The 27,864-nt window shown below is 40.5% G+C and overlaps 1 protein-coding gene across 1 annotated transcript in view; it reads left to right on the forward strand.

Moving 5' to 3' along the window:
* Positions 1-25,934, forward strand: part of frem2a (FRAS1 related extracellular matrix 2a) — a 123,202-nt gene extending 97,268 nt beyond the window's left edge. The window contains exons 7-24 of the mRNA XM_036143042.1: positions 3,625-3,774; positions 3,921-4,130; positions 6,893-7,090; positions 7,738-7,902; positions 8,071-8,253; positions 11,068-11,198; positions 11,550-11,708; positions 12,480-12,783; positions 15,197-15,328; positions 17,057-17,388; positions 20,878-21,070; positions 21,177-21,302; positions 21,378-21,505; positions 22,475-22,609; positions 22,729-22,855; positions 23,150-23,337; positions 23,445-23,591; positions 24,633-25,934. Of these exons, the coding sequence (XP_035998935.1) occupies positions 3,625-3,774; positions 3,921-4,130; positions 6,893-7,090; positions 7,738-7,902; positions 8,071-8,253; positions 11,068-11,198; positions 11,550-11,708; positions 12,480-12,783; positions 15,197-15,328; positions 17,057-17,388; positions 20,878-21,070; positions 21,177-21,302; positions 21,378-21,505; positions 22,475-22,609; positions 22,729-22,855; positions 23,150-23,337; positions 23,445-23,591; positions 24,633-25,166 (3,542 nt within the window). The 3' untranslated portion in view covers positions 25,167-25,934. The remainder of the gene's footprint in view (positions 1-3,624; positions 3,775-3,920; positions 4,131-6,892; positions 7,091-7,737; positions 7,903-8,070; positions 8,254-11,067; positions 11,199-11,549; positions 11,709-12,479; positions 12,784-15,196; positions 15,329-17,056; positions 17,389-20,877; positions 21,071-21,176; positions 21,303-21,377; positions 21,506-22,474; positions 22,610-22,728; positions 22,856-23,149; positions 23,338-23,444; positions 23,592-24,632) is intronic.
* Positions 25,935-27,864: the final 1,930 nt, after the last annotated feature.

Below are 27,864 nucleotides of genomic sequence, written 5' to 3' on the forward strand. Positions count from 1 at the left end.
GCACAGAGATGAACACGTTCGTAACGAGGAGTTAATAGGTTAAATACTATCGTGTTGACTGAAAACATAACAGGGTAACGTTTTGCCCTCCAAGGTTGGTTTCGTGGGAACCAACAAAGGCGACGAACAGCGGCGCTGTTCCTGTGTGAAAAGGACAAATGACGATTAACCAAGAAGTTGAAGAAGAGGACAGGAAAGGTTGTGAGGTCAGGCCTCCCCGCAGTTTGACGTCAGATTAATGGGCTGTTGGGTTTCTCTGACCCCTGTGCCTGACCTGTGCCTTTACAAATGATTCATGCGCGTGCTGACGGGTCTATGTTAAACCAGCGGGCGACCGCAACAAAGAAAGGCTTTAATGCTGGTCCGATTAGGAAAACTGCCCCAGAAAGCACATTTCTAAAACGGCACAGCAAGCTAAAGCAGGAGGTAACTGAACTGATAACACCTTCCAAATAATACACAGGACATTTGTTTAATTCCTATTTCAGATTGGTCTGTCTTTGTTCTATTTGTCTACGTCTATATTTTGTATGCATTAAATAATGCATCTGACTAACAAGGTGAGACATGATACCGAGTTCACATGAGGAGAAGAACGTCTAACAACATTTTGGAGAAATCTAAGAAGCAACATCTTTTTTGTTGCTAAATTTTATTTCAAAATATTTTCTTATTCCAAATGTTAATTAAATGTCGTTCTATCTCATCTCATATTTCATACTGTATGTCCGCGCCCTCAAACTTGGCAAAAACAAGTTGAATCTGATTCTGATATCGTGCAAGTTTCCTCAAAGATTATTTACAGATGCTAATGGCTGCGAGCAGGAAGGATCTCCTGTAGCAGTCCCGCACACAGCATGTGTTATGAAGCCAATGACTGAGCACACTTTGATTGCTTTATTACGCTCTTGGTCAGGGTTGTCCATTATGTTCTTCCTTAATGAAACATTCTTTTTTTTACGCAATCATCTCCAGAAGCTCCAGGACAGTCCCAAATACAGAGCTGGCCATCATTATTAGGCTTGTTGAGCTTTTTAAAATCAGTGTCTCTGATGCTTCTGCTTCTGCTCCGTGATGATTGCAAAAGAGATTGCACTCTCCTCAACTGACACAATACAAGAAGCTCTGCTGCACACAGCAAAAGGACCAAAATTGACTCAAAGAACAGTATTTTCTCTCTCTTCATGTGTATAGTGTCAATGTTGCGTTTCCTGTCCAGTCTGTTATCGAGGTGACCACCAATGTATTTATACTGCTCCACTGCTACTCTTCAAGTTGGAAGAAGTGTTTTTAACATGTTCCTGTTTCTCGTTAAATCGAAATCATTGCCGGTCCCTTGTGGTGCTCCTGTGCTGCTGGCGCAAAATAGGATAAATCCATGCTTTCATCTTGTTTACACCTGATTCTGTCCTTATCGTCTGAATGTCGCAGTTGAAATTAGGACTCATCGAAACAAGCAGCCTTTTTTTCAAAATTGTTTTTGGCAAATCTCAGTGAGCCTGTGGGAATTTGAAGCTCAATTTGCTGTTCCTAGCTGACAGGAGGGGGCCTCAGTGGGATCTTCCCCTAAGGGCGCCCAGTCTGCCACCTTGGCGTACTAATCCCTGGTAGAATGAAATGTTTTTAGGAACATGGAATGTCACCTCACTGGTGAGCAAGGAGCCAGGGTTGTTGTGTGAAGTTCAATAGTACCACCTACAACTACTTCCACTGACCTCTATGCCCCTCCTGGAGAGGGGCTGGCCTCTCTTCTACTCTGGAGTTTCAGGAGAATTTCTTTCATCTCCTGAGGGAGATTGGGAACATGGAATCAGAATAGACCATGACGAGGACTTCCCTTGCTCATAAAGCTTCCAGGAGCTGTAGTCTGAGGGTTTACAGTGTCTTTTGCAGTGTCAACCAGAGGACCAGATGGAGGACACAAGTGGTGATGGAAAAAAATCAAGTTTAAGAGGGAAACCTTTTAGGTCATGGTTGGTGTTGGGGACTCCTGAAGCAGCTGAAAGGTACCGGGTGGGCAGAACGACTGCAGCTTCTTTGGTTATGGAAGCTAAAACTCAGGCATGGGAGGAATTTTTAGAGACTATGGATAGACCTTTTGGATGGGCTCGAGTAAGTTCTGTAAAAGGGTCCAGTGACTCAGACAAAGGAAAACAGGGTGCCTCAAGAATGAGCTGGAGGATCTTGCTGGGGAGAGTCCGTATGGGTAGACAGTCCAACAAAGTTGAAATTCAAGAGGCAAAAGATGTCACAGGATGAAGTAATTGGCAGACAGAGATCAAAATCCACTCACTCCATGTCATACGAAATAAGCTTGCAGAAACAAAGCGTGGTTGCCTGCAGACACACCAATATATAGAGAAGTACACATGCACAAACCTGCAGAGGACTAGAGATCACAGCTGGACACAACAAAGAGACAGATAATCACAAAGGGCAGGAGACATAGAAGTGCGGGAAGTAGAGGGGTCTAGAATGAGAAACACAATTATTAAAATAAATTAATGAAATCTAAGAATGAAACCAAGGAACAGAACTTAGGTTTGTGCCAATAACAGGGGAAGTATGTGCAGGGAGAAAATGCAAACTTCATGCTGAAAGACCCCAGACTGGGATTTACAGAACTTTATTTTAAATAATAAATTACTATTTGATCTACTGTTACCTTTCTGTCTTCTCAAATTAGTCTACCCATTCTTCTCTGACATCACCCAGACACTTTCATCTACACAACTGCTTTTTGCTTGATATTTTCTCAAGGTACTGTTGTGCATAAAGTAGATCAGCAGTTTGTGAAATACTCAGACGAGCTGACACCCACAGCCATGCCATGTTCAAAGTCACTCTAATCTCCTTTCCTTCCTATTCCGATACTGGATTCAAATGCCGGCATTTCATCTTCATCACATCAAGATGTCTCTTTGAATTATGTTCCTGTCATGTGATTGGCTAATTCACAATTGTACATGTGTACGAATTGTCAGGGTGGCGTATAATGAAACGTTCATACTGTTCTCATTGCCAATAATTAACTTTTTTGTGAATTTACAAATGAATAAAGTTTCCATAAAGCTCAGAGGCTGTTTTGTTATAAATCTTTATTTGATATGGAATTATTTAGCGCAGACTTGCATCACAATGCTTACAAACTGTTTATTTTATGTGACTCTGTCAAAATCTCAGTTTTGTACTGCGTGCCTGACAAAGATGTTGATAACTAACTTTGACAACAGGTCATGAACATAGCATCTTGAACATAGATGCAAGTTGTCAAGAATGACGTATTCATGCTCATAGCCAGGGGTCACAATAGTGGCCTAAAAAACACTTTGAAAGACAGACATTTTGACAGGAAATGTTGTGATGTTATAATATCTCAATATTTTGTGACATTTGGTATCATTACAATGAGACTTTTTTTAGCCAGTAGGTTCTGTCCTTAATGAAGCTAAAAGTAAGGATTAATGAATTAATAATAATGAATTTGGTCGGTCCTAGCAACTTATCAAACACATTTAGGCATGAATAGATATGTATTATTATGTTGAACAGTGTTTTATCTTTCAATCACGTTTTACACATTTAATTGGAAGCCAGAATAATTTCTTTGTCTCCATTCTTCAGCTCCTGTGTTTTACTTTGGAGAGGTCCAATATCATGTAGACGAGAGTGACGGCTATGTGGAGGTCAAAGTGTGGAGGACAGGAACCGATCTGTCCAAACCTGGGGCGGTGACAGTTCGCTCTCGGAAGGCGTTGCGAGCCTCGGCTGAAGGTAGGTTTCCATGATTTACTACTGTTTTTTGTTTTTTGTCAAAAATGTAAACAATTAGATTAATCACTAATCATCATCAGCCAGTATTATTTGTGCCTCCTCAAAATAACCCCACTCGTTGTCCTCCTCCTTGTCCTTTGTTCCAGCTGGAATTGACTATGTGGGCATAAGTCATAACCTGGACTTTGCCCCAGGTGTCAGCATGCAGACCTTCAAGGTCACAATCCTGGATGACATGGGACAGCCGGAGCTGGAGGGGGCTGAGAGCTTTGAGCTAGTCCTGAGAATGCCGGTGAATGGAATCCTGGGAGAACCTGGAAAGGCTAAGGTCTTCATCAATGACTCGGTGTCTGACTGTGAGTAACAAAAATTGACCTTGACATACCAGGTTCTGATCTTAGACTACATAAGATCACCATATCTCTATCACATACATTAATCGCTTTAAAACCAACAAACATAAGAATGTCCATGGCATAGTAGTACATCACTTGCTCTGGTTCATACTGAAAGGACAATTGTTGCATGTCCTCCCCCTTCTTTCTTGGCCTATCTCCCTCCTGACTGCTGAAAATCTAAATCATTACAATCATGAAATATAAAACAAAAGAATTGCCACACTTCGTCCATGGTATTTTACCAGTTTCAGCTTTTTATTTATGTTAAAGGAATCCACGATTAGTTGCAACGATGGACTTTATTTGAGAAATTTCTAATAGTTGATACACAGACATCGCCATGTTGTTTGCGCTGCAATGTATTCTGGGTAAATGGTGCATACTGGGTCATTGCGCTAGCTCTGTCCAGCCAAAATAGCAATGTGTAACGTGAAACCTTTTCGGTTTGAACCGGAGCTTATTGAAATTGATGACAATGTAGTAATGGAACAACAATAATAATAACAATAACAATAACAATAATAATAATAATAATAATAATAATAATAATAATAATAATAATAATAATAATAATAATAAGGAAACGATGAATAACAGGTACCGCTCGTATAACTGTGTGATCTGGTCCGATCTTTGGTCCGGTGTCAGGTCCATGATTTTCACATTCAGTACCAGTGTTGCCTGTCTGATGTTTCTCCCAGCGTCTTTCCCTCTCACGGCGCCAGGGTTTAGGCGCTTTATGGATAAAAATAGCCGGCATGGCAGCTGGTTTTAGCTTGCGAGGGTAACCGTGACCTGGTGTCATCAATTTTGTTGGTAAAAATGACTCAAAGTCTTCTGGAGAGAAGTGTTGAGAGCACAAAATGTGGGAAGTTGTGTTTTCTTTCAACGGCGCTCTTCTTTTTGTTCATATCGGAAGCAGCGAAGACTCACCTCACTTTTTCTGTTGTGTTTGTTTACGACTACAGCCAACAGCGACACTGTGTGACATTGCCTAAATTTACACCATTCAAACGCAATATGATAAAAAAACAACTTGGGTAATGTTAACTTTCCTGCGTTAACTCTGTAGGTTCCAGTCCAGTAGGACCTAACCGCGTCATCAACCCTGCATGCATTGTGCAGGTGAAAAAAATGGCGACCTCCATGGGTGTAAAATATAGCTAAGAATATACAATTCTTTTAAATAATGATGTCACAAACAGCAATTTTTTTAGTTAATAGGAAAATGACAACATATTTAGGCCAACATGTTAAACTAATCATGGATCCCTTTAAAAGTAATGTCCTTATTAAACTATTCCATATGTAAATGACTTTCCAGCATAGCTCCATGCCTCCATGCCACGCTGCATTGATTACAGTAATTCATGCCAAAGGAGGCCCCACAGCACCCGGTATGTCGAAATTGAGTGCATAGAAATCCACATCCATATCCTGAGCCTGATATTTCTGTTTAAGAATAAACATTTTGGACTGATTTATGTAATATTCAAATTTTCTGAGATATGCCTACTTGTTTTTTTGTGTTTGTTATGTCTAAGCCATAATTGCCAAATTTACAGGAAGCACAAGCTTGAAACATTTTACTTCGTGTGTAATGAATCTATTTATCATATGAGGTTCATGTTCTGCAATGAGGGACAAAAAATATTGAATGTTTTACAATTTTGTAATTTTTTGAGAAGTGCTTACGGAGCATTGAACTTTCATCCCCAGGTTATGAGACAATGTGTTCCTTGCTATTGACGCACTTCCTTCTCATCATAAAAAAATACACACACTTACATATATTGGATGGGACTTGATGTTTCAGAAAATGCATTTAAATTCTTCACATTTGAACATAAAAAAAAAAAAAAACAACTCCAGCACCATCAAACACGGCTGGAAGAAAAAAAAGTGTGACAGCAGCTTAACTAATTTTTTTGTAATAAAAGTTCATTCAGCCAAAGAGTTATACGATCCACTTACCCTTTTACTCTGTGCCTTTGGCGCTTCATGTCCTCTCTGAATGAAGTCAAGACCTGCTAATTGCATTGGTAGAAGATTGTTTCATTACTCTTCCTGCGTTTTATCTCTCTGATCTTCCACCACAATCAGATTACCATCACCACCAAATGAGTTTTATCCAAATTCGGTCTGACTTGCACTTTCTGGTAAATCCTGAAAACACCTAAGTAGTTGCGCACTAACACTGAAGAGACGTTTGACAAATGAAAAGCTGAAGCTGTTGTCCTGAGGTGTATATGTGTAAAATGCTTGTTTTTAACTTTAATCTTTTCTACTGAATGTGACTCATCAGTCAAGCTGATTATTATATAGTTGCTGCTGTATAAAACAAATAAAAGTGGAAATGCGTTGTGCTTTTCTGGAGCTTTGACTTAATAAAACAAACTTTCAAAACTCAGATTGATTTATGCCTAAGCTTCTACAAAATCCACTTACCTGCACAGAATTCATTATAGATTTCAGTATCTGGTAAAATCTAAAAAAATATATATATATCAAAAAGTATTCTTGAATCTATGATCCCATGCGACACAACAGTGATGTAAATTTTATTTGCTATTGTTTACTATTTATTGTGTTTGTGGTTTATTGGTTGTCATTGTTAAGTGGACCAAAGCCTCCCTGTTTTTGATTAGTATTATTTGCCTTCTGAGATCAGCAATGGGAACTTTATTACAACCTCACTATTCGCTATATTTGACCACCAGTGCCCAAGGTGCAGTTCCGTGAGCCTGTTTACAGTGGAGAGGAGAGTGACGGTCAGATAACAGCAACAGTTTACCGCAGTGGGGACATCTGGCACGAATCATCTGTTCGCTGTTACTCCCGTCAGGGCTCGGCACAAGTCGCCTCTGACTTTGAGGAGCGACCCAACACAGATGCTTCTATCATTTATTTCTTACCAGGTAGTTTATCTTTATTCAATATTATATTTTAATACTTAAAAAAATTATTTTGTTGTATTTGAACAAAGCTCTCCCCCTTTTTTTTTTTTTTTACTAACATTACACAAACACTTTTGATAATTGTTTGTTTGTCCTGTTTGGTGTGCAATTAATTTTTACTTACACTCTTTACCACAATCATGCTCTTGTGTACAATTGTGCACATACGTATGTGCAAGAATGCCGAAAAAGAAAACTTGGCTGAATAATTTTATTTTTATTGGCTATGCAACAAAGACTAACTGCCTTTTTATAACTTCTGTGCGGGAATCAGATTACCGGATTCAGCAGCTTAAATAGAGTCACTCTTATTGTAACAAGCTAAATTCTCCAAAGCATCTGTTTTGTTTTGTTTTTTTGTCAAGATCCTCCAAAAAAGTATTTTCTTCCTCAGCCTGTAAACTCTTAAGTTCATCACAGCGGATGATTTTTTTATGAATTTAGTACCACGCTTCCATTGAGAAGAAGGCTCTGTGTAAACTCAGTAAAATCAGATGAAGTTTGGAACCACTGCTTTGGAGAACAGTTAAAATAATATGATCATAAACTCCTGCTTTTAACTTAAGTCTTTACTTTTTACCTGTCAACAATCTTTCTCCACACCTTAGGCGAGGTGGAGAAGCCGTGTATTCTGTCGCTGGTTGATGATACGGTGTATGAGGAGGTTGAGGAGCTGAGGCTGGTCTTAGGGACTCCAAAGAGCAGCTCCCATTTCGGTGCATCAGTGGGATCCCTGAATGAGGCTCTGCTTAAAATAAAGGACACAGCTGACAGTAAGTGAAATGAAGAGGAGTGAAGACAACAATTAGAGTATTTCTGGAAAATCAGCATGAACCTGTTGACCCTCACTGGTCACATATTTTCGGGTTAGGGCTCTGGATAGAAAGCTTTATGTCTCCAAAAAGAAAAGTTTAGGAAGGAACTCTGCTTTTATTTTCCAGAACCCGTCATCCGGTTGTCTGAAACCAAGTTCAGCGTTAGCGAACCAATGGAAGCTGGTACCGTGGCGACTGTGAGCATCCCTGTGGTACGAGTTGGTGACACATCAAAAGTGTCAGTGGTTCGGGTTCATACCAAAGATGGGTCAGCAATCTCCGGAGTGGATTATTACCCTGTGTCTCAAGGTAAGCTTCATGTACACCTTTTTATTAAAGTTGTTATAAAACCTTGTCAGAAATGTAAGAAAAAAATACAGTATTCAAAAATAAAACTATTGAAATACTTAACACAAATACTTGAAAACATACAAAGGAAAAGCAAAAAGGTTTGCTTTTCCTTTGTATGTTTATTAGGATTATGCTGACAATTATAAAGACCATTCAAATACCTTCTGTTAATTATGCACTTCTAATTGTCAGATTAGGCTGGTTCAAGGGTTTCTTTTACATTGATGTGAGGCCTTTCAAATGAAATGCAAACAAATTTGAATCCTCCATTGGAAAGTATAAGTTACAACACAAAATAATTGTATTTTATTAACCACTTTTTTTTATTTTTTTTAAATGTCATAGTAAGTGGCATCACATCCTAACATCCAGTTTGTTGTACAGACGATCCAGTTTGTGGCAGCTGTTTGATTAGACAGAGCAAACATTTTTGAAAAATACTGACCAATATGGTGCTCTAGTTGCTGATAAATGGTAAAGAAAATTGAAGGCCAAGAAATGAGTAAATAATAGATTTTATTTTTTTTTTTTTTTACAAAAAGGACACCGGTTTCATAATATTTAGTTTAGTTTAGGGTTGACTAGTGAAAAATAGAAGTCAAGTTGTTTTGTTTTTTAACTTTTTTTGGAATTGATCATGACCTGGATGACTGAGAATCTTCACCAGCACATTCTGTAATACTAGTATATGTCCGGACCCAATGAATGTTTATTAAGACACCCAAAAATAAAAAGGCATACAGTGAAAATATAAATTAAAAGTAAGATGATCTAAAAAAAAAAAAAAAAAAAAATAGGACTTTACTGTAGATATTCCAAACTTTTTAGTTTCTAATCTACATAATAATAAGAAGAATGGTGGTGACCTGTGACCCCTGCTATCACTTACTGCATTATATCAACATTGCTAATAAGTCAATAAAAAAGGCAATAGTGAAACACAAAGGTGCCCTCAATCACTATTATTTTATTGGTTTAACAGTTTTTATATATTATACTAAAACTTTGCAAATGACCAAAACTTTTGCATTTATGGGAGTTCTTGAAATCATCTCAAGTTGCGTTATCAACTCTCAGAAACCAACTCTACAAAGCAACTACTGTAAAATACTGTAAAATACTTCAAGACATTCTTTTAATCTATTAACATTATTAATTAGTAGTAGACTACAATCATTTTCTGCATCTGTAAAACAAGTCCGCTTATTGGAAGTAATAAAGTAGCAAAAGGTTTTATATTGGCCAGTGCAGTTAATTTCTCATTTCATCACATAATGAGAAATGAAATTTCCACAACCCTCTGCTATTGGGGGTCATACAATTTTTAATAGAAGCTCATTCATCTTTACACTCTGTTAGTTTGATGAAATACTCTTTCCTATCTAATCTGCTCTTACAGCATTCAACATGTGTTGATGAGCACATTCAGCCTTTTCAAAGCCTACATCCTTTGTACTCAATGCTTAAATGTCTCATTAGCTTCAAATCATAAAGGGGTAATATTTAATTTATTTAATTGCAGCACCTTTCTTATGTAAAGGTCTGTTTGTGCAAAGAGATGGATCAACTTCGGCATTGTCCACATACAGATCCCGCCACAGTTACCACTGACAAAACCAATACAAAGCGATATTTAAAGGGAATTACAAATATTCATACAAAGAGTTTCACTTTTTTTCCGTCTTATGATCACAAACATGAACATTTGGAGTTTTCTAAACTCTACTGACACCAAGGCCGGTGTGCTTAGGACAGATGACGGTAAAGCCACTTTTGAGATTATAGTTCCACAATAAACCCGCAACCACTTCCACGGGCTGTGTGTGCTTCCACAGGTGATAAACAGTTAAATCCCTAAAGGGATATTTAAATGTAAGTGCTGTTGTGCACCATCCTCAACATGTTATATTCTGCATTTGTTTCTGCCAAGCAACGTATTTCTGAGATCAGAGAGATGTCGGATAATCATGGGGAGGGTTTTTGCTGTCGCCGCGCACCTCTGACTCCTGTTTGTGTCTCCCTCCCAAGGTAGACCATGGATATAATATAGGTTGGAGGATTTCAGTCCCCGCCCCAATCCATGTTGTAAGGGATAAAGACCATGTGTAGATCACAAAATGTAGGGATAACCTGAAAGGGGCTTAGGAATTAGGTTTTTGCAACAAACACTCCGGTTGGATTTAGTATGTAACAAAGGATGAATGTGGAAAAGCGTCTCATGTTTACTGTTAAGTGCTTGTGATGCTGTGGGTCTGTATTTCTTCTGTTTCTGTCCTGAAATCCTTATTGGACTTAAGTGCACCATGAACTCTTTAAAACATCAGGGCATATTTTGGGAAACATCGAATGGAGGCTCTCCAGTAAGTCAAAAAATGGGTTCTTTCAATAGGTTAATGATGCAAATATATAAACAAATCAACAAAGAAATGGTTCAACAGCTACGCAATCAACCTTTCTTTATAGTGTTCAGTCTGAGTTTATATTAAACAATACATGATTTGTTTAGTTTAAGGCTTTTCATGTAACGTCACGAGAGGTGCCAATAAATGTACTGTTTGGCAATAAAACATGAACTGGTCTAGTCTAATCACCCCCACCCCCCCACCCCCGAATGGATCTGTACATTAAACATATAAAAAGAGAACCCTGCCCTCTGCTTTTGTTGCTGCAGAAATATGGATGCATTACATAAACACTTATTGATAATGGTCTGTTTGTCCTGTTCAGCGCGCAATTCATTAGCTGCATTTAAAGCTGTTTGTTTGTGCCCAGATATCGAGTTTAAACAGGGGGAGAAGCGGCATGTCGTGGAGGTGGCGGTGCTGTTCGATGGAGTCAGAGAAATGAGGGAGGCTTTTACGGTCCATCTAAAGCCCGATGAAAACATGGTGGCTGAAACTCAGGTCGGGTATGCTTTCATTATATTTACCCCCACCTCGTTATCGCGCTTAATTTGTAGGGCTTCACATACTGTATCTTTAGAAAAAAGATTTATACAGCCCTATTTATTCAGGTCACTCCCTGTGAGACTAGGGATCTGTTTTTCAGGAATGTGCTGGAAAGACAACAGCAGCACTTTGCTGTAATGAAAACATTTCACAATAAATAATAGATCGTTTAAGAAAAAGGAAAGAGCAGCCGGCACACTGAGAGCCTGCGATGGAAACGGGAAGGGATGTAGCCGAAAAAGGAGCTGAATGTAGAATTTAAAGATCGTCGGGCGTCAACAAACCCAAACTCTTCCCGGAAAACAGGTGATGAAAGCTATCGTTTACATCGAGGAGTCCAACAGCATGGCCGATGTCACCTTCCCCTCTTTGCCTCGTGTCATGTCGCTGCTCCATTACGACGATGTCGCCAGGACAGCGGACAACCTCCACCCACCTGCTGGTTACCCAGTCATCTGTGTCACAGTGAGTCAAGCAGCAGATCTGACACTGGAGCTATTTTTATGAAGGGGAAAAAAAAAAAAAAAAACGCACTACCCCGACTATATACAGTCAAATTTTAATTGGTTCCCCATAACAAAGACAGCTGCACCAAATAAAATAAAAAAAAATTAGTAATAAATAAATAAATCAGCCCTACCACCATCCCCGCCCCGCCACCCAAGCCTGTCATTAACAAGACACATTGCACAATTTAGCTGGACTACAGTCCTCATACACAGGAGAATCACTTCCACTCTCAAAAAAAACAGGCTCGGTGAGACTCTTAAGTGGATTCTCGTTGATGTGTTAAGTCATTTGATCCTCAGGTGACTGCTGTGTGTGTGGACCGTGAGTGTGTTTGTGTGTACGAGCGAGTGAGTGAGTGCAGGAGTGCGGATGTGCTTGTTTTGCTGCAGTGTGGTCAGCTGCGTGGGAGGCTCCCCAAGGAGGGAAAAAAAATGAAGTAGTCTTGTCAAAAAATACCGAAAAATTGTTGAGTGCTGCACCGGGGAGGGGGGCGGGGGGTGCGGGGGGGGGGACTAGTGTCAACAGGCTTAAAAGCAAATCTGCAGAATCTCTTTAAAGCTCACCCCTCTGTCCATTATCTCTACCCTGCTAAATATCCAAAAGCTAATTATAAACACTCCATTATGAGAACATAACATAATGAAACATCTGGATTTGATCGTCTCTGCTGTCCTTTTTTTTTTTTTTTTCACCCACCCGCTCACCCTGTGTTCCCCCCTCCTCCAGGCTTGCGACACAAAGTACCCGGACTATGACAAGACAGGTTCAATCTGTGTCAGCGAGCGAATCAACAACACCTTGACCCGCTACCGCTGGCTCATCGGTGCCCCAGCCGGCCCAGATGGCGTCACCAGCCCCATGAGGGAGGTGGACTTTGACACGTTCTTCACCTCCTCCAAGATGATTACGCTTGACTCGGTCTACTTCCAGGCAGCTTCCAGGGTGCGGTGCGCCGCTCGCGCCGTTAATTCCAACGGGGAGGAGGGTTTGGAGCTCAGCAGTCCCATTGTCACCATCAGCCAGGAGGAAGGTGAGAACAGAACAATGAATGAAACCCCCGTTCGGCGTACTTCCACTTCTCCAAAAGAAAAAAAAAAGAGAAAAGAAATCAAACAGGGATTTGGCTGAACAGAGAAAGAGCTTTGTTCTTTAGGCATTATGAATCTGCAGGAAATTGGCTTTTTTTTTTTTCTTTTTACATAAAGCTACAATGAAGCCTTCAGTTGAACCACATTAAACCTTCTCTTCTTTGAGAAGTCGGGCTTTTGGGTCCATTGTTTTTGAAGTTTTTGAAATAAAGTTACTTGGAATCAAGGAGAAACAATGAGCTCCAAAGAGTGGGTTTCATGACATGAAAACAGTCTGGAACAAAAGAAAGCTTCAACAGGAAATATTACCAAATAAAATTATTACTGGAAAACAAATTGATTAATATATGTAACAATTCCTGCAACAAACATTGCTACACATATTAATATTTTTTTTTCCAGAGCAACAAATGCATTAATTATCACATTCATGATACAGAAGTTCTGTTTATTGAATTCAGTTTTTTCATATAGCGCCAATTCACAACAAATATTGTCTGAAGTTACTTTACAAAAAAGTAAATTCAGTCCATTGATACTCAGAGATTTGATTCTATTTATTAAACAATGCCATCAAATCTAGTTTTGATTCTAATTGGGGGGAAAAGTTTTCTGTCTGAGGAAACTCAGCCGAGTGCATCGAGTCACTGACTGCAACAAATGCTCCATCTGGATGAGCGTGTGGCGATTGTCGTTTACATTACAGCAATCGCTGCGAAAGAACACTGATGTGTGAATATTTAAATGCATGTTTAGTAGCCAATATAGTGTAGGTTTGAGTTCAGCATCAAGAGTCAAATCCCATCTCTCCGTGACTATGATGCTCAATGAGTTCATCTGTGTCGGAGAGACTGAACTGAACCGAGGAGAATCTCGCAGCAGCAGCAGAGCACGAAATGCAAAGTGCAACAGGATATTTTGCAGCTTAAGTAGGCCTGAACTACCAAGCAGGCCCTCCGTTATTAGCGTCAACTAATAAAAAAAAAAAAAGCATATATAGCTTTTGGTTTCATCCACACAAAGGAATCAGCTACTATTCTGGTTTTTCACCCCAGGGCAGTGACCAAATGTCCACCTGGGATCAGCACCACCCTGGCCCCAGTATCCCGAAACCTTTCGACCCCCCAAGGTCGAAAATCATCCACTTAGTGATGTATTTAATTATTGGAGACAAAACCAATTAAAAAAAAATTCTGTTGGCCTGACTAGAGTATTTATTTTTCTACAAACTCAAGGTGCTAAACTTCACAGCGCTTCCTTCTAAAAGACAGAACCATTAACCACATGTAGAGTTTGGATCCTAAATAGCACCAGAAAAATGAAATTCACCTGAGTGTATATGAAATTCTCATTTTATGACAATGCTGAGTAATGGTATAATAGTATATGCAAAACATTTAAAATAAGATCTTTAACATGATCATATTGTTTAAAACAGAAACTGCATGTGGCACAAATTAATGCTAATGTTGCTAAAATTACATCATATACTGATTATTGTAGTTATAGCATTGTTATTGAAAACATTTTATTTAGTTATTTCTGAAACCTTAAAAATTTAGATGCAACCTCTTTGCATAGAAGTATTTTTTTTAACTAATTAATGTAGATTTGGGAACATCAATGGAAAATGTCCTTTCTCACCATGTCCAAAACTATTGTTATCTTTTCAAGGACGTTGTTTCCAAGATAAAACATTGTGTTTTGGTCTCACCTCGTTTACTTAGAACGCCTCTAGTTAAGTGGATTGCTATTCCCTGCCCACATTTAGCCACTCAAGGATGCGAAACGACTCCTGTGATACCTCACGATAAATAAATGATCAGGAATAAGCTCTCTGTCTACTTTCCGAAAATGGTTTCCTTTTGTCTACTTTAGTGTTTGTTTGAAAATCCACTTTTAGATTTGATTCATTACCAAATGGATCACATTTATAAAAATATATATATATATCAATTCTTAGTGAAAAATGCACTTTTCCCACTCATTATGACAGTTCAAGTATGCCATATTCAGTTTTGCTACAAGCTGTGTGTTCAGAGAATGGCTCAGAGCTATCAGTCATTTCTCAAAAAAGGGGGAAAGAATGCTTGGTTTTTGCTGTTGCTACGCGATCATTTATGCCGCACTCATTCCACCTACACATCCTGAAAGCAACAAGTCTAGACCTGCATCTCCACGGGTGGTCGCAGTGTATTTCTGCAAATATGGAAATCTTTACCTGACTTGGTAATGGCTGCGTCGTTCGTGTATAAATTACCAAATCCGTTTTTCACTCTGAGAGGACGTCCGCGCACAGTGTTTGATGTTCTTAACGCTCGCCTCTCTGTTTTACCTTTCCGTCATGAAAAAAAGGTATGTGTCAGCCTCGCAGGGTGGGAACCGTGGGCGCTGAACCTTTCTCCGCAAAGCTGCGCTACACCGGAGCAGACGACCCGAAACACCCGAACCTCATCAAAGTGACCGTTACCATGCCTCACATAGATGGTAAGTTTGGGGCTGGAGGCAGGCCGGCTCCTACAGATGAAGTCGAGTGTAATGTAGTGTGAGTAATATTCACAACTGGGGATCAGGAGCAGCGTGGCAGCCAGAATATTGATCGAACCCGAGCAAAAAAAAAAAAAAAAAAAAAAAAGAGGCCTGCAGCAAGGCTACTACTTGATATTAGTAGTTTTGTTTTTACCTTTCTATTCGTCACCTATTATGCTTGTTCTGGTGTTGTTTTTCCCTCTTTTTACCTTGAATGTGTTTTTTTAGCATCTTCTTTTGAATATGGAAATATACCCGTCCAACCTTTTTCATTTTGTCGCTTGACGAGTGAGAGCAATGTCATTTACTGGGATTTATGTGATAGACCTATACAATGCCAAATTGTACAGTAGAAGGAAAATAATACAGGGTGTTCAGTATTGTTTTTTTTTTTCTCAAGCAAATCCATAATGTAGAGTATGCTTTTGTGTTAGGCCCCCTTTTCTCTGATACTCCCCCTTTTCTCTGAAATAAAATCCAGCGCCATCAATTGCCTTTAGGTGTCTGCTAATTAGTGAATGGTGTCCACTCATGTCTAATCAAATGCCACTAGAGATATAGCAATTCTGGGAGGGCCTCCCACGTTTCTTAGTTAAGATCAGAGAACAAATTTCCAAAGAACACAGTATGTCAGGGCTAAAATTGTAGAGAATTTTACACCAGTGCCAGGTTATAAAACGATGTCCCAAGGACTAGATTGTATGGGGCTTTAAAAAGGATTTGATTTAGGACCCCTTTTCCCGTTAAGACCATCTCCACCATTACTGTAACAGGGTTTCAATGCAGATTTGGTCAAATCTGAGAGCGTGGGCCAATCTTAATTGCCTGAGAATGAAAGCGATCACGGATAATTGACTATTTTGGTGAGATGTATTTGAGCTTAAACGAGAAACATAAACTCATAACGTCAGATTGTAACTATGCTAACAAAGCCATCACACGATGGAGATTTTCCTACACAGTTTTACAAAGTAAGCTTGCTAATGGCTTTAAATCTTCTATTACAAATTTTAAACAATTTAAAGTCCTTTAATTGATCTACGCTGAAACTGTCAAATTAAATTGTGTAGTATTATCATTCCCAATGAACAAATATTAAGTGTTTTATATGTTCTTGTTGCTAAAATGTACGCATTTCTGGGAGGCCCCTGATGCCCTGGGGGCCCTAAGAAGCGGCTTATTTGCCATTTGCATCAGGCCTGCTCTGAATATCCCGAGTGCTGAACGTCTGTCAGAGTACTCATTGTTCCATCACCTGATAATGGAAAGGGTCCGACACAAGTGTAAACACAGCCAGACATCGCTGTCTACCTGAAAACGACAGGCTGAGCACGGACAATGGGGGAAGATTTTTAGCTTCTAATAAAAGCCGGTAGAGACAAACCACAAAAGAGTTGCATCTGTAAGGCTGGTTCTACAAAGTGTTGACTCAGGGACACATTTCAGATTTTATTTGCAAAACAATTTATCAATGTATCATTTTCCTTTCACCATACAATCATGCGACACTTTACGTTGGTCTCTCAGATAACATCCCACCAAATTAGATCGAAGGTTTTGGGTTTTAATGTGACAGAATTTGAAGAAGTTGGAAGGATCGGAATCGTTTGGCGAGGCTTCTACACTGCATCGCTGCGTAAAAGACGGCCGGACACGCCCGGACTCTTTTGTCTTTACACTTTGCAGGTATGCTGCCCGTTATCTCCACTCGGCCCCTCACCAACTTTGACCTGACTCTTAGTCCGGACGGCACCCGAGTCGGAAACCACCGCTGCTCGAATTTGCTTGACTTCGACGAGGTCACCACAGGTCACGGCTTCATCAGCGCCTCGACGCGCAGCCCCGAGAGCGCGGGGGAGTCGGCGCCCTACCAGTCCAGCGCCTCTCTGCGGGGGAACGGCACGCTGCGCTTCTACAGGAACCTGAATCTGGAAGCGTGTCTGTGGGAGTTCAGCAGCCACTACCACATGTCTGAGCTGCTTACGGATTGTGGCGGAACGATAGGAACGGACGGACAGGTGTGTGTAAACCATTATGCGAGGCATCTTTTAAAATCCAAACGTCTGGTTGATTATTGCCTCGGTGTGGATTTGTGGCCCGTCTAGGCTCTGGTATGTGTGCTCAGTTTATTTACAGACGTCTGAATGAGGTTGGCCGCACACACAGAGCGGCGCCACATCCGTTTTCCTTCTTTAAATGTCTCGTTCGGTGCAGCTTTATGTGTGCGTTTGCCAATCCCACACACTTGCTTGTGATGGACGGTGAGAAAGCGCGCACAAACGCACGCTCATGGTTTGTGCAACCAGCCACTGATTCTTTCTAACGCTTAACTCTGCTTAGATTAACGCCGACGCCGTTAACATCATCAAATGAAAACCGTTCCTTGGCGATACCCACAGATCCATCTCGCTAAAGGCTTTTAGTTAGATCTGCCAAATGCGATCATCATGACTTCCCGAGTTGAAATTTCCGCCTGCGTCCCTTCTGCAGATGTTTCAGTTATTTTTGTAGCGGTTCTTATTTAGTTTCGGAGGATAAGGACCATCTTCGTGTCATGTCCTCCTGCTCTTTTGTCCCTCCTCTAGCCTTTGATCTATGAGCTCCTTTTTTGCTGATTAGACTGAATGCATGGAGTTTTATATAAATGTGAGAGCCCATGCAATGCAGGAAGAGACGGAGAGGAGGCAAACATAATAGTTGCTGGGAACAGCAAGAACCACTAGCACACGTTGGTTACATGTGAGGCTTGTGATCTACAAGACCTGGGGTCCCATTTGTGAAGTGCAATTGCTGTGCTTGAAAAGACATTTAAAAAAATCCAACATGGTCACTACCTTCTTACTGCATGTGGCTCCATAGATCCAAGAGCACAGACTAACACCTTGCACCACTAATTGCAATTAAGATTCTGTTAGAAATAAAGATCTGGAAACTGTGACATCAATCAGAATTCAGCCCCCTATAGTCTGAGACCCCTAAATGACATCCACTGTGCCTGTTAAGTAAATAAGGTCCACTTGTGTGTATTTCAATCTGAATTTAAATAAAGATGAGATTTGAGAACATTAACGAGCAAACGGCATCATATGAAACGTGGAAGACATTAGACGTGAGAAGTTAGAAGCCGAGTTGGGTTATAAAAATATATCCCAAGCTTCGGACATTGGAGTAGTGTACTGCACAGCTATAAACACGGCTACAAACCCTCCACAACATGGTTGCCCGCCCAAAATAAGTGAAGGGAAGCATCAACCAGAGTTCTTAATGCAGTTCATTTATAATATAGCTTCAATTCACAAATGTTGCCTCAAAGCGTTTTACAAGACAAACAGATCCAATTTGTACACCGGAATGTTTAGACGGCTCAGTCCAGTAATATAAAGTTTTTCTAAGTCAATTACATACAATTCAGTTGAATTCTGCATATGAGGCAATGCAGTCCAGTTAATTTTATTATGCCAGGAGATAAAGTTTTTCTAATATTACAGAGTGAGTCACTGACTCTGAAGCAAGCCCTCCCGCTGAATGAGCATGTGGGAGAAGTGGATTGTTGGTTGCATCCAGTCAGAAACTGTGCCGCGATCCCTCGCACTGGGCATGTATGTGGCAACAGTGGTAAGGAAGACCAAAAGGAACCTCTACCAGAACCTGTCTCAGTGTAGGCGGCCATCTGCCTGCTACCGACTGAGGGGGTTGAGACCACAGAGAAAACACAAAAAGCATAGAAGCACTGCTCCAGGGGTGAGCCAGTGGTAAAATGATGGGATAAAAAGAAGAGTAGGGTTAGTCACAGCGAGTTCTCCTTCACTTGCTTTGTTTAGGACAGCGACAGATTTAAACACAGAAAGACAGAGTCAAGTGTATCATACAAAGACGACACGAAGCTGTCGGCAGACGTAGCTCTGTCGATGGCCCCCTCCAGGAAGGTTTCAAAACTGAAGAGAAACCCCCAGGTCTGTTTAACTTGTGTGGAGAGGAAAAATAAAACAGAGAAGACAAAGTTAGTTTCAGCAATAATTGCAGATAATACTTATTTGGAGAGTAATTGAAAGGTAGAAGGGTGCGGGAAATAAACAGTATGTTCTGCAGCAGCGTAAGACTATATTGGTACGACTAGAGAGATAGTTTAGGATAACCTGGAGCCCCCCAAGAGAGATGTGGCAACACCACAGTGAAACATGTTGGTGGTGGTAGTTCGCTTTGGAGACGCTTTTCTTCAGCAAAGGCATTGGTCGGAGTGAATAAGATGATGGATGGACCTAAATACAAGGAGGTGCTTGAATAAATCCTTATTAGAGGCAGCAAAAGACTTGAGAATGGGACTGAGGTTCACCTTTCAGAAGGACCACAGCCCTAAATGTCCGACCAGAGTTGCAATGAAAGGGTTTTAGATCAAAGGATGTTTATGTATTAGTAAGGCCCAGTCAAAGTCCAGACCTAAATTCAATTTAGAGCGCTACAGGATCGCTCAATTCAATCTGACTGAGCTTCAGGTATTTTGCAAAGAACAGCTGAAAACAATTTCAGTCTCGAACATGTGACAAGCCCGTGGAAAAAATCCACCCCAAAGGAATCCGAGCTGTAACTGCGATGAAAGGTAGATCTACAAAGTATATCCCCAAGCGATGGGGTGCCAAAGTCCATACAACGGCAGGACTGGGAGACTTTTGACAAATGTGTTTTCTGTTAACTGCAGCTAAAAATTTGATTTAACAAGTTCAACTCAGACAAAAATACCTAAAATTGGATTTTCCTTCGGAGTAGAATTACTTTCAGAATTTGTTCAAACAAATTATAAAATGTATAAACACCTAATTTAGTTTCTGCAAAATTCTACACACAAAGTAAAACATTAAGAGTGAAATTAAACAGCATTTTTTTAGGGTTACAACAATGTGAATAGCATTATAGCTTCGTTATGATAACTTATCTTACAGTTAGGTTATTGAATTTCTTAATTGAAAACATTTTCACTCTATTCGACTTACACATGGAGTGTCAATTTAGTCTGTTTTCAAAGATGAGCTTTAAATTTGGAACTTTGGGTGAAGGCTTTAAAACCATGTGAATTATACCCAAAACATTGGTGAGCAGTGACATCTAGTGGTAGCGTTTCGGGCACTGCATTTAGAAAAGCCCAATGAGATGAGCTCAATGGCAAATCACTTTTATGTAAAGAACGTTCACCCGGTCAGCGACTTGCTTTGAAAAACAAAAATAAATGTCAGTATTAGCCGACACCACTGCCCACACGTTGTTTGTGTAAAGCCCAAGAAGGCGTTCCTGCCTCTTGAACACACCGAGTGGGAGTGGAAGACTTGGAGGACCTTGAGGAGGAGAGCACTGTGTTCATCTGTTACATATCTTCTGTACTTATTATAGCTTTTCAACCTACAATCAGCCCTTAATCTGAAACAATGCTATTTGTTTGACTGCTTCGAACAAGTAGCATGAAAATGAAACATTAACGTCACTCTCGCTCATTTCCACATGAAACCTCTTTGCAGGTGCTGAACCTGGTCCAGTCTTACGTGACCCTGCGTGTGCCTCTTTACGTGTCTTACGTGTTCCACTCGCCCCTGGGTTCTGGCGGCTGGCAGCACTTCGACCTCCAGTCAGAGCTCCGGCTCACGTTTGTGTACGACACGGCCATTCTGTGGAAGGACGGCATCGGCAGCCCCCCGCACGCGGAGCTGCAGGGTGAGTGCCCACATCAAGAAACAGTAAAACGGTTCTTTGAAGAAAAGAAGTTCCTTTTTTTTTAAGTGACGTTTTGCTTTGTTTTTGTTTTTTTTTCTTTCAAAAGGATCGCTGTATCCTACCAGCATGCGCATCAGTGAGCAGGGACGCTTGGTGGTGAATTTCCGCACCAGAGCTCACTTCAGGGGTCTGTTTGTTGAGTCTCGTTCCTCAGGCGGAATTAAAAGTGCCGGTAAGACTGACTGACATCGTTATGGAGCAAAATGAACCGTGGTGATGCTGATACCTCTTTTCAAACTGTGTCTAGAGGCATCCCTGTCCTCCATGGTGATGAGTGTGGATCACCCAGGCCTGATGTTTAACCTCACGTTAGTGAGGAGCGAGCCTACCTACAACCAGCCTGTCCAGCAGTGGACCTTCATCTCGGATTTTGCTGTGAGACGCCGTGCATTTTTATTTATTTTTTTCCAGTTTTATGCTGTGACTGTGCGTTGACCTTAAGTAAAAAATGCCACTGTTTTTTTTTTTTTGGTTTTTTTTCACTAGCACTGCATTATCTCAGAAATTGAAAACAAACATGTCTAGCTTGATGTAAGAGCTTCTCTTCAGAACAGAAAAGCAACAATTATTCCAAGTGCTGCTAAAATAATATAGTCCGTTGTTTATTGCAGGTAAACGATACCTGTTTTTCTATACATGTGAATGCAATCAGAAAGTTTGTTTATTTTAGCAATTCATTTCAAAAAGTGATACTCAAATAGGAATTCATTGCACATATAGAGCCAACAACGCAGACGGGTTGAAGGTCAGTATTAAACTTTTGAAATATATTAATTAGATATTAATTATATTATATTATATTAACGTTGCCTGATTTGTTTTATGTTGATTGTCTCCTGAACTTTCCCTGGCATTTCATTAAAAATAGGCAATTCACCATAGGACCAGTATGATGGAGAATTGTAGAGGTTCTGAACTAAAACTATAAAAAAACTTGCTGTACTTTAATACACCGCAAAAACAGACTAAACGTAACTAAAAATAAGTTAAAATTTTCTTGAAATTAGTATGTTTGTACTTTATTTGAGTAGGTGAATAAGATAATCTGCCAATGGCATAAGATTTTTGCAGTTAAAATAGGAAGAACTCATCTCCATCAACTTATTTCAAGTGCATTATATCTAATTATCTTATTTGAGGGGTAAAATTACTCTTTCCATTGGCAGATAATCTTATTTACCTGCTCCAGTCAGAGACAAATACACTAATTTCAAGACATTTTTTACTTATTTTTAGTTCTGTTTTTGCAGTGTACCTGTAACTGGCTCTTGTCTGAGCTTTATACACAACCAGAGCATCACAACAGAAGGACATGCTTATATTTTTTGTATCCCTTGTATGCAGGTCAGAGATTATTCTGGGACATACACAGTGAAGCTGATCCCCTGTACAACATCTCAGAACATGGAATACACCGTTCCGCCCGTCTGCAGCCCCAGAGAACATCTCAATTTTGACCTCGACATTAGATTTCAGCAAGTAAGCATAATCCTTTCATGGACCGTCCACTCATGGAACTTTTTTAGTTTTTTTCGTTTTTCAGTCATTTTTACGTCAGGAGCTTTGCTCGTCGCTCACATACCTACATCCTTCTTCAGGTGAGCGACCCAGTTGCAGTTGAGTTTAGTCTGAATACTCAGATGTTCTTGCTGTCCAAGAGGAGCCTCTGGCTTTCTGATGGATCTATGGGTTTTGGTCAGGAGAGTGATGTCGCCTTTTCTGAAGGTGAGACTTTCTATTTCCTCCATCCATTTTGCAAGGTTTCCTACTACTCCGATTTTAGTTTATTAGTTGTTTTTTTTTTTGGCCAGAAATTTCCATTTGAAATGATGCTGACTTAAACTATAAGGAAATATTTACAGCATCTGACTAAGTGCATTATCTATTTATTGCATTTTTTTAACCAAAGTCTAAGCTTGTTACTCAGTGGGGTAAAAGTAGAGCAAAACATTAAGAACCAAGGTTCACAACATAACATTGGCATATACAACTCGTTGTTTTCTTTTTTGCCTCTTTTAGGTGACACAATATACGGTCGCGTCATGGTGGATCCAGTGCAGAATCTGGGGGATTCTTTCTTCTGCAGCATAGAAAAGGTGTTTCTCTGCACTGGCGCTGATGGCTACGTGCCCAAATATAACCCGACCAAGTTTGAATTTGGCTGTCTGGCTGACTCTCCTTCATTGCTATACAGATTCAAGATTCTTGTGAGTATACAAAGGTCTTTGTGTTAGAACTTAAAGTACCGTTTTATTTTTAAACTTTTTTTCTTTATTTCCTTCTATTCGTAAATCAATATCGCTTGACTCGCCAGGACAAGGCCCAGCCAGAGACTCAGGCACGTGTGTTCGGAGAGGTCAGTTTTAATGCAGTGTTGGCAATAGATGATCCATCCGCTTTGTCTCTTGTCAGACAACCAGGGTCTGATGGGTTCAGACTGGACTCTACAGCCATGTTCCAGGTACGCTATGTCTTATTGTTGGAGATGCACTGATCAGAACATTGTGGGCAATTTCCCATCTTTTTGTAAAGCGTCTATCCGTCAAGACCGATGTCGCCCCATTCTGATTTCCCTTTCCGAGCTCTAATTGAAGATTATGTCAGAGTACATCCAAAAAGCTTCTTTTTTTTTTCTTCTTTTTTTTCAACGAATGGTCATTGATCATTTTTATTGGCAGAGGTGCAGAGGTGATTGCATGCTGTGTGTGCATGAGAGGGAGGAGTCACTTTAAAACAGGGTTTTACCGATGTTTTAAAACAGGGGTCTCAAGCTTCGGTCCTCGGAAGCCAGTGTGCTACAAGTTCCCAATGTGTCTCTGCTTCAACGCACGCGGATCAAAAGTCATTAGCAAGGCTCGGTAGAACATGACTGCATGCTAAGGAGGCAGATGAGCCGTTTCATTCAGGAGTGCTGGACAAGGACGGCATCTAAACATTGCAGGGCAATGCTCCAATGCCAATGCTCAAGGGCAACCCCTTGAGCATTGGAGTTTGGGACGTTTTGTTTTTTACTTGTTTTAAAAACCAACAAGACCTTAACAACAAGTCTTTAACATCTTTTATTAGCTTTTATAGCCACTAGCATCAGTAAAAAGGTAGTCTCTGTGTATTCGCCTTCAGAATGTGGTCTGTGGATGCGACTATTTTCTCAGTGAACAAAGTATTTCATGGCTATGTGCTTTATGCACAGGGAGGAGTGGCGGCCTAGTGGTTAGATAATTGTTCTTGTGTCCCGGAGGTTGTGGGTTCAACTCCCACAGACTGCCACACTGGGTCCCTTAACCCCAGATTGCTCCGCGGGGCGCCACATAGTGGCAGCCCACTGCTCCCCAAGGGGATGGGTTAAATACGGAGAACAAATTTCACTGAAATGTTTGTTGCAATAACAATAAAAATGATTATTATTATTATTATGCGGTAGAATGGTGTGTTGTCACATGTTGTTTTTCTTACAACTACCTGTGGCTTTTTGTTAAACCTTCTCAACTATTCTCATCCCCAGGTTGCCGCAGGGCGTGAATGGTACATACACACTATTTACACCGTTCGATCCAAAGAGAACACCCACAGGGGCATTGGCAAACGCAGCCTGGAGTACCACTCCTTGGTCTCCACACCGACGCCGTCGAAAGAAAAAAGCCATCGCAGGAGAAGGTCCGACGGTGAGGAGATCCCAGCCACCACCGACGATATCGGAATAGATAAGAGCCGGGGGACCAACATTATGCATGTGGCTTTGGACCGCACCAAGAGGAGGTCGAGGGGGTCGGATGAGCCGTACGCTGGTGGCCGAGAACTCAGCGAGCTGAGCGCCGACGACCAGGTGGAGGGTCTCGTGAGCATAGTGGGGGCGCTGGTGGGGCTGCTGCTGACGGCCCTCATTATCGTCACCGTTGCACTGGCGCTGAGATCCAGACAGAAGGACGGGAAGGAGGTGTGGAGCGAGGGGGTGCAGGAGGTGGTGAAAGGGTCTGTCAGCACCGAACCCATGCTGGTGGTGAGGATGCAGGACTGCCACAACAGCTCTGAGGTGTGAATGCATGGATCGGACAGTTGGACACTGGGAATATATTGGGGGGGGGGGGGTTTTATAAATTCTTTTATCGATTTCCTTTTTTTTTTTTTTTTTTTTTTTTTCAGAGTTACTTTTACAACACCAAAAACTTTCAATTGAGCAAATGTATTCTTACGCGTGCCTGTTAATGTTCCCACTGTACTGAATTCATGCGAGTGCGCTCAGTACCACACTATTATACCATGCGTTTATTTATCCTTTCAGCTGCTAGCACCATGGTATTTCCAGGCTCGGGTACTGGCTTCATTGTGTCTAAAAGTACCTGAAGAAACATTTATCCTTCAGGACGGTCAGCTACAATTTTCATATGGATGATGCAGAGGAAGTCAAAAATAAAATGCTGGAAATAATGCTATTTATCGACATTATTCCCGGCAGCATTGCGATTAGATTGATGGTGTTGGCAAGTTTTGCAAAAACAGCAGTGGCTGAGCTAAAACGCTTAGTTTCCGTAGCTCATCTTTTCGGTCTGCTTCGATAATCGTGTGTTTGTGAAGCTATGACATGACGTGCTGTTCATGGAGGCACTTACGAACGATGACGCTTAACTTGTGGCTTTCTCAGAGTGAACAAGGATTATTCCTGCGATTAGAGGATTATTTTCCATTGGTTTACAACAGATGAGGTATGAAGATGAATGCTGAATCTAAATGAGAGGCATCATCTGAACAGCCTGTCTATTTGCTCCGTTTTGCTCACGCTTACCATCAACCTCCAGAAAAGAAATGACTCCTAGCACTTTTTAGAGCAGATCTTAGGTTTAGGAAATAATAAGCAATGTCGGTACATCCTGTCATGATCAATATAATTTATTAGTGGATCTCATCCTGTTTTTCTTTTTTTTTCCATTCCGACCACATTCTCTACCGACAGCAGTAAATTACCTTTAAAAAAGCCAAACTGAAGAATAGAAAATGCAGATTGATATGAACTTAAATTAGATTTTTCCGTTAATTCATAAATTTGGTTTATGAATTAGCAAAAATATGATTCAGACTCCCATTTCTTCAGGTTATCCCACCAATCTTTGAAAGTCAGACATGCATCCCATTTGAAATATCAAACTTGTTACTCTCACGTTTCATTTTAAAATCCGTATTGCATCTGGTGTTAGCTGGTTAATTCGTTGGACTACCTGTGCAGGTAGCTGGCCTGCAGTTGGTTCCTTGAAGTCCAGCGCACAGTGGGCAATTGAAAAAAAAAAAAAATCACGCAGCACTTAAACATGTTGCAGTGTATGCGTGCAACATTAAATGATCTCGATAGTAACTCCTGATTGCTAAACGATAAATTGTCTACAATTACTGGTGGTAAAGCTGTTATTATTAGAATTGAATGAGCAGAGGGGGTCATAAGGACAATAAAGTGACGTCTGGCATAGCAGCAGCAGTAACAATGGATGATTTTCTTAGACATGATCAGACACTGCTCTATATTTGCCGTAGCGCATCTTTAGATGGCATTGAGCCTGTCTCAATGTTTGACCACAGACCATCGATTCAGCCTCACAACCAAAGATTTTCTTTCACGAGAACCTGAAAGTACTCCACTGTACTTTTAAAACTGCTCGTTCCTTAGGCAGAATTATTAGGACTGAGCTCCTCTTGTTTCTAAACCATAAAGGTTTTTGTCATTTGTGACCAGAAAGATTTCCACACAGCCCATAATTGTATTTTGTGTAACTGAGGGAAAAGTAAAACACCTGACGTTTTTAGCAACACGCGGAGAAGGGGCAGCGCTGTGTACTCTATGCTCCAAAAGAAGGAGAAGACTCTGCTTGCTCTACCACTTTCTCTGGCATCTAATTTAAACAGTAGGAACGTATGACGGAAAATATTAGCGGTATACTGTGAAACTAGTGGCCGGCCCATACGTAGCTCCCACTCTGCTCACAGCAAAGGATTGTTTCTCCTGAAAATAAAAAATAAAACAACATGAAAACACCCCTTCTGTCACCAAACAGTGGGGGACTTCAGTATTTAGGTTTTCATCCTTATGCATTCTGCAGGCTGTGAGAGATTATTAAGGATATTAGGGATGAATTAGGGATGCAAAGGGGCGCACAGGGATGCAGTCTCTGTTCTATCATTTCAACATATTTTTTTAGAAATAAAAGACACATCCTTTATTATTGTGGCTTGTTTTCCAAGAAAATCGGCATGTATTCTGTACAAAAATCCCTCTGGATTTCCCAATTTATAGCGAGAAAGAAAAGACGACAGTCACTTCCTTATTCTAATTTTACATATTTTAATTTTACATATATAATCCGTGTAGATAAATGGAGCCTCTGGCAGGATTATTGCTCATTTATTTGTTAAGCTAACTCTTTTTTTATGTCTTTCTTTCCATGTAGCATCATATCACATTTGTCCAACTCTGTTTTGTTTCACTCTATTGTGGGTTTACACGTATGAACTATCCTGAGTGTTTGGTTATCCACTGTGTTTCTGTTACGACATTGTCATATTTATTAAAAGTTAATGGAAGGTTGTGTTCATTTTAAACCCAGGTTAAGGTGTGCTTGTACAAAGATGCTCATCTCAGGAGTTGTTCCTTTTGCTTTCAACGGGCACAGTGTTGTCGTTCTGACTGAAGAGAATCTCCACGAAGCCACTTTCAGCCTCTGTGTTACACTACTGATGATTCTGGTGCTGTG

The sequence above is a fragment of the Fundulus heteroclitus genome, chromosome 11, assembly GCF_011125445.2.
Source record: "Fundulus heteroclitus isolate FHET01 chromosome 11, MU-UCD_Fhet_4.1, whole genome shotgun sequence".
Taxonomy (NCBI): Eukaryota; Metazoa; Chordata; class Actinopteri; order Cyprinodontiformes; family Fundulidae; genus Fundulus; species Fundulus heteroclitus.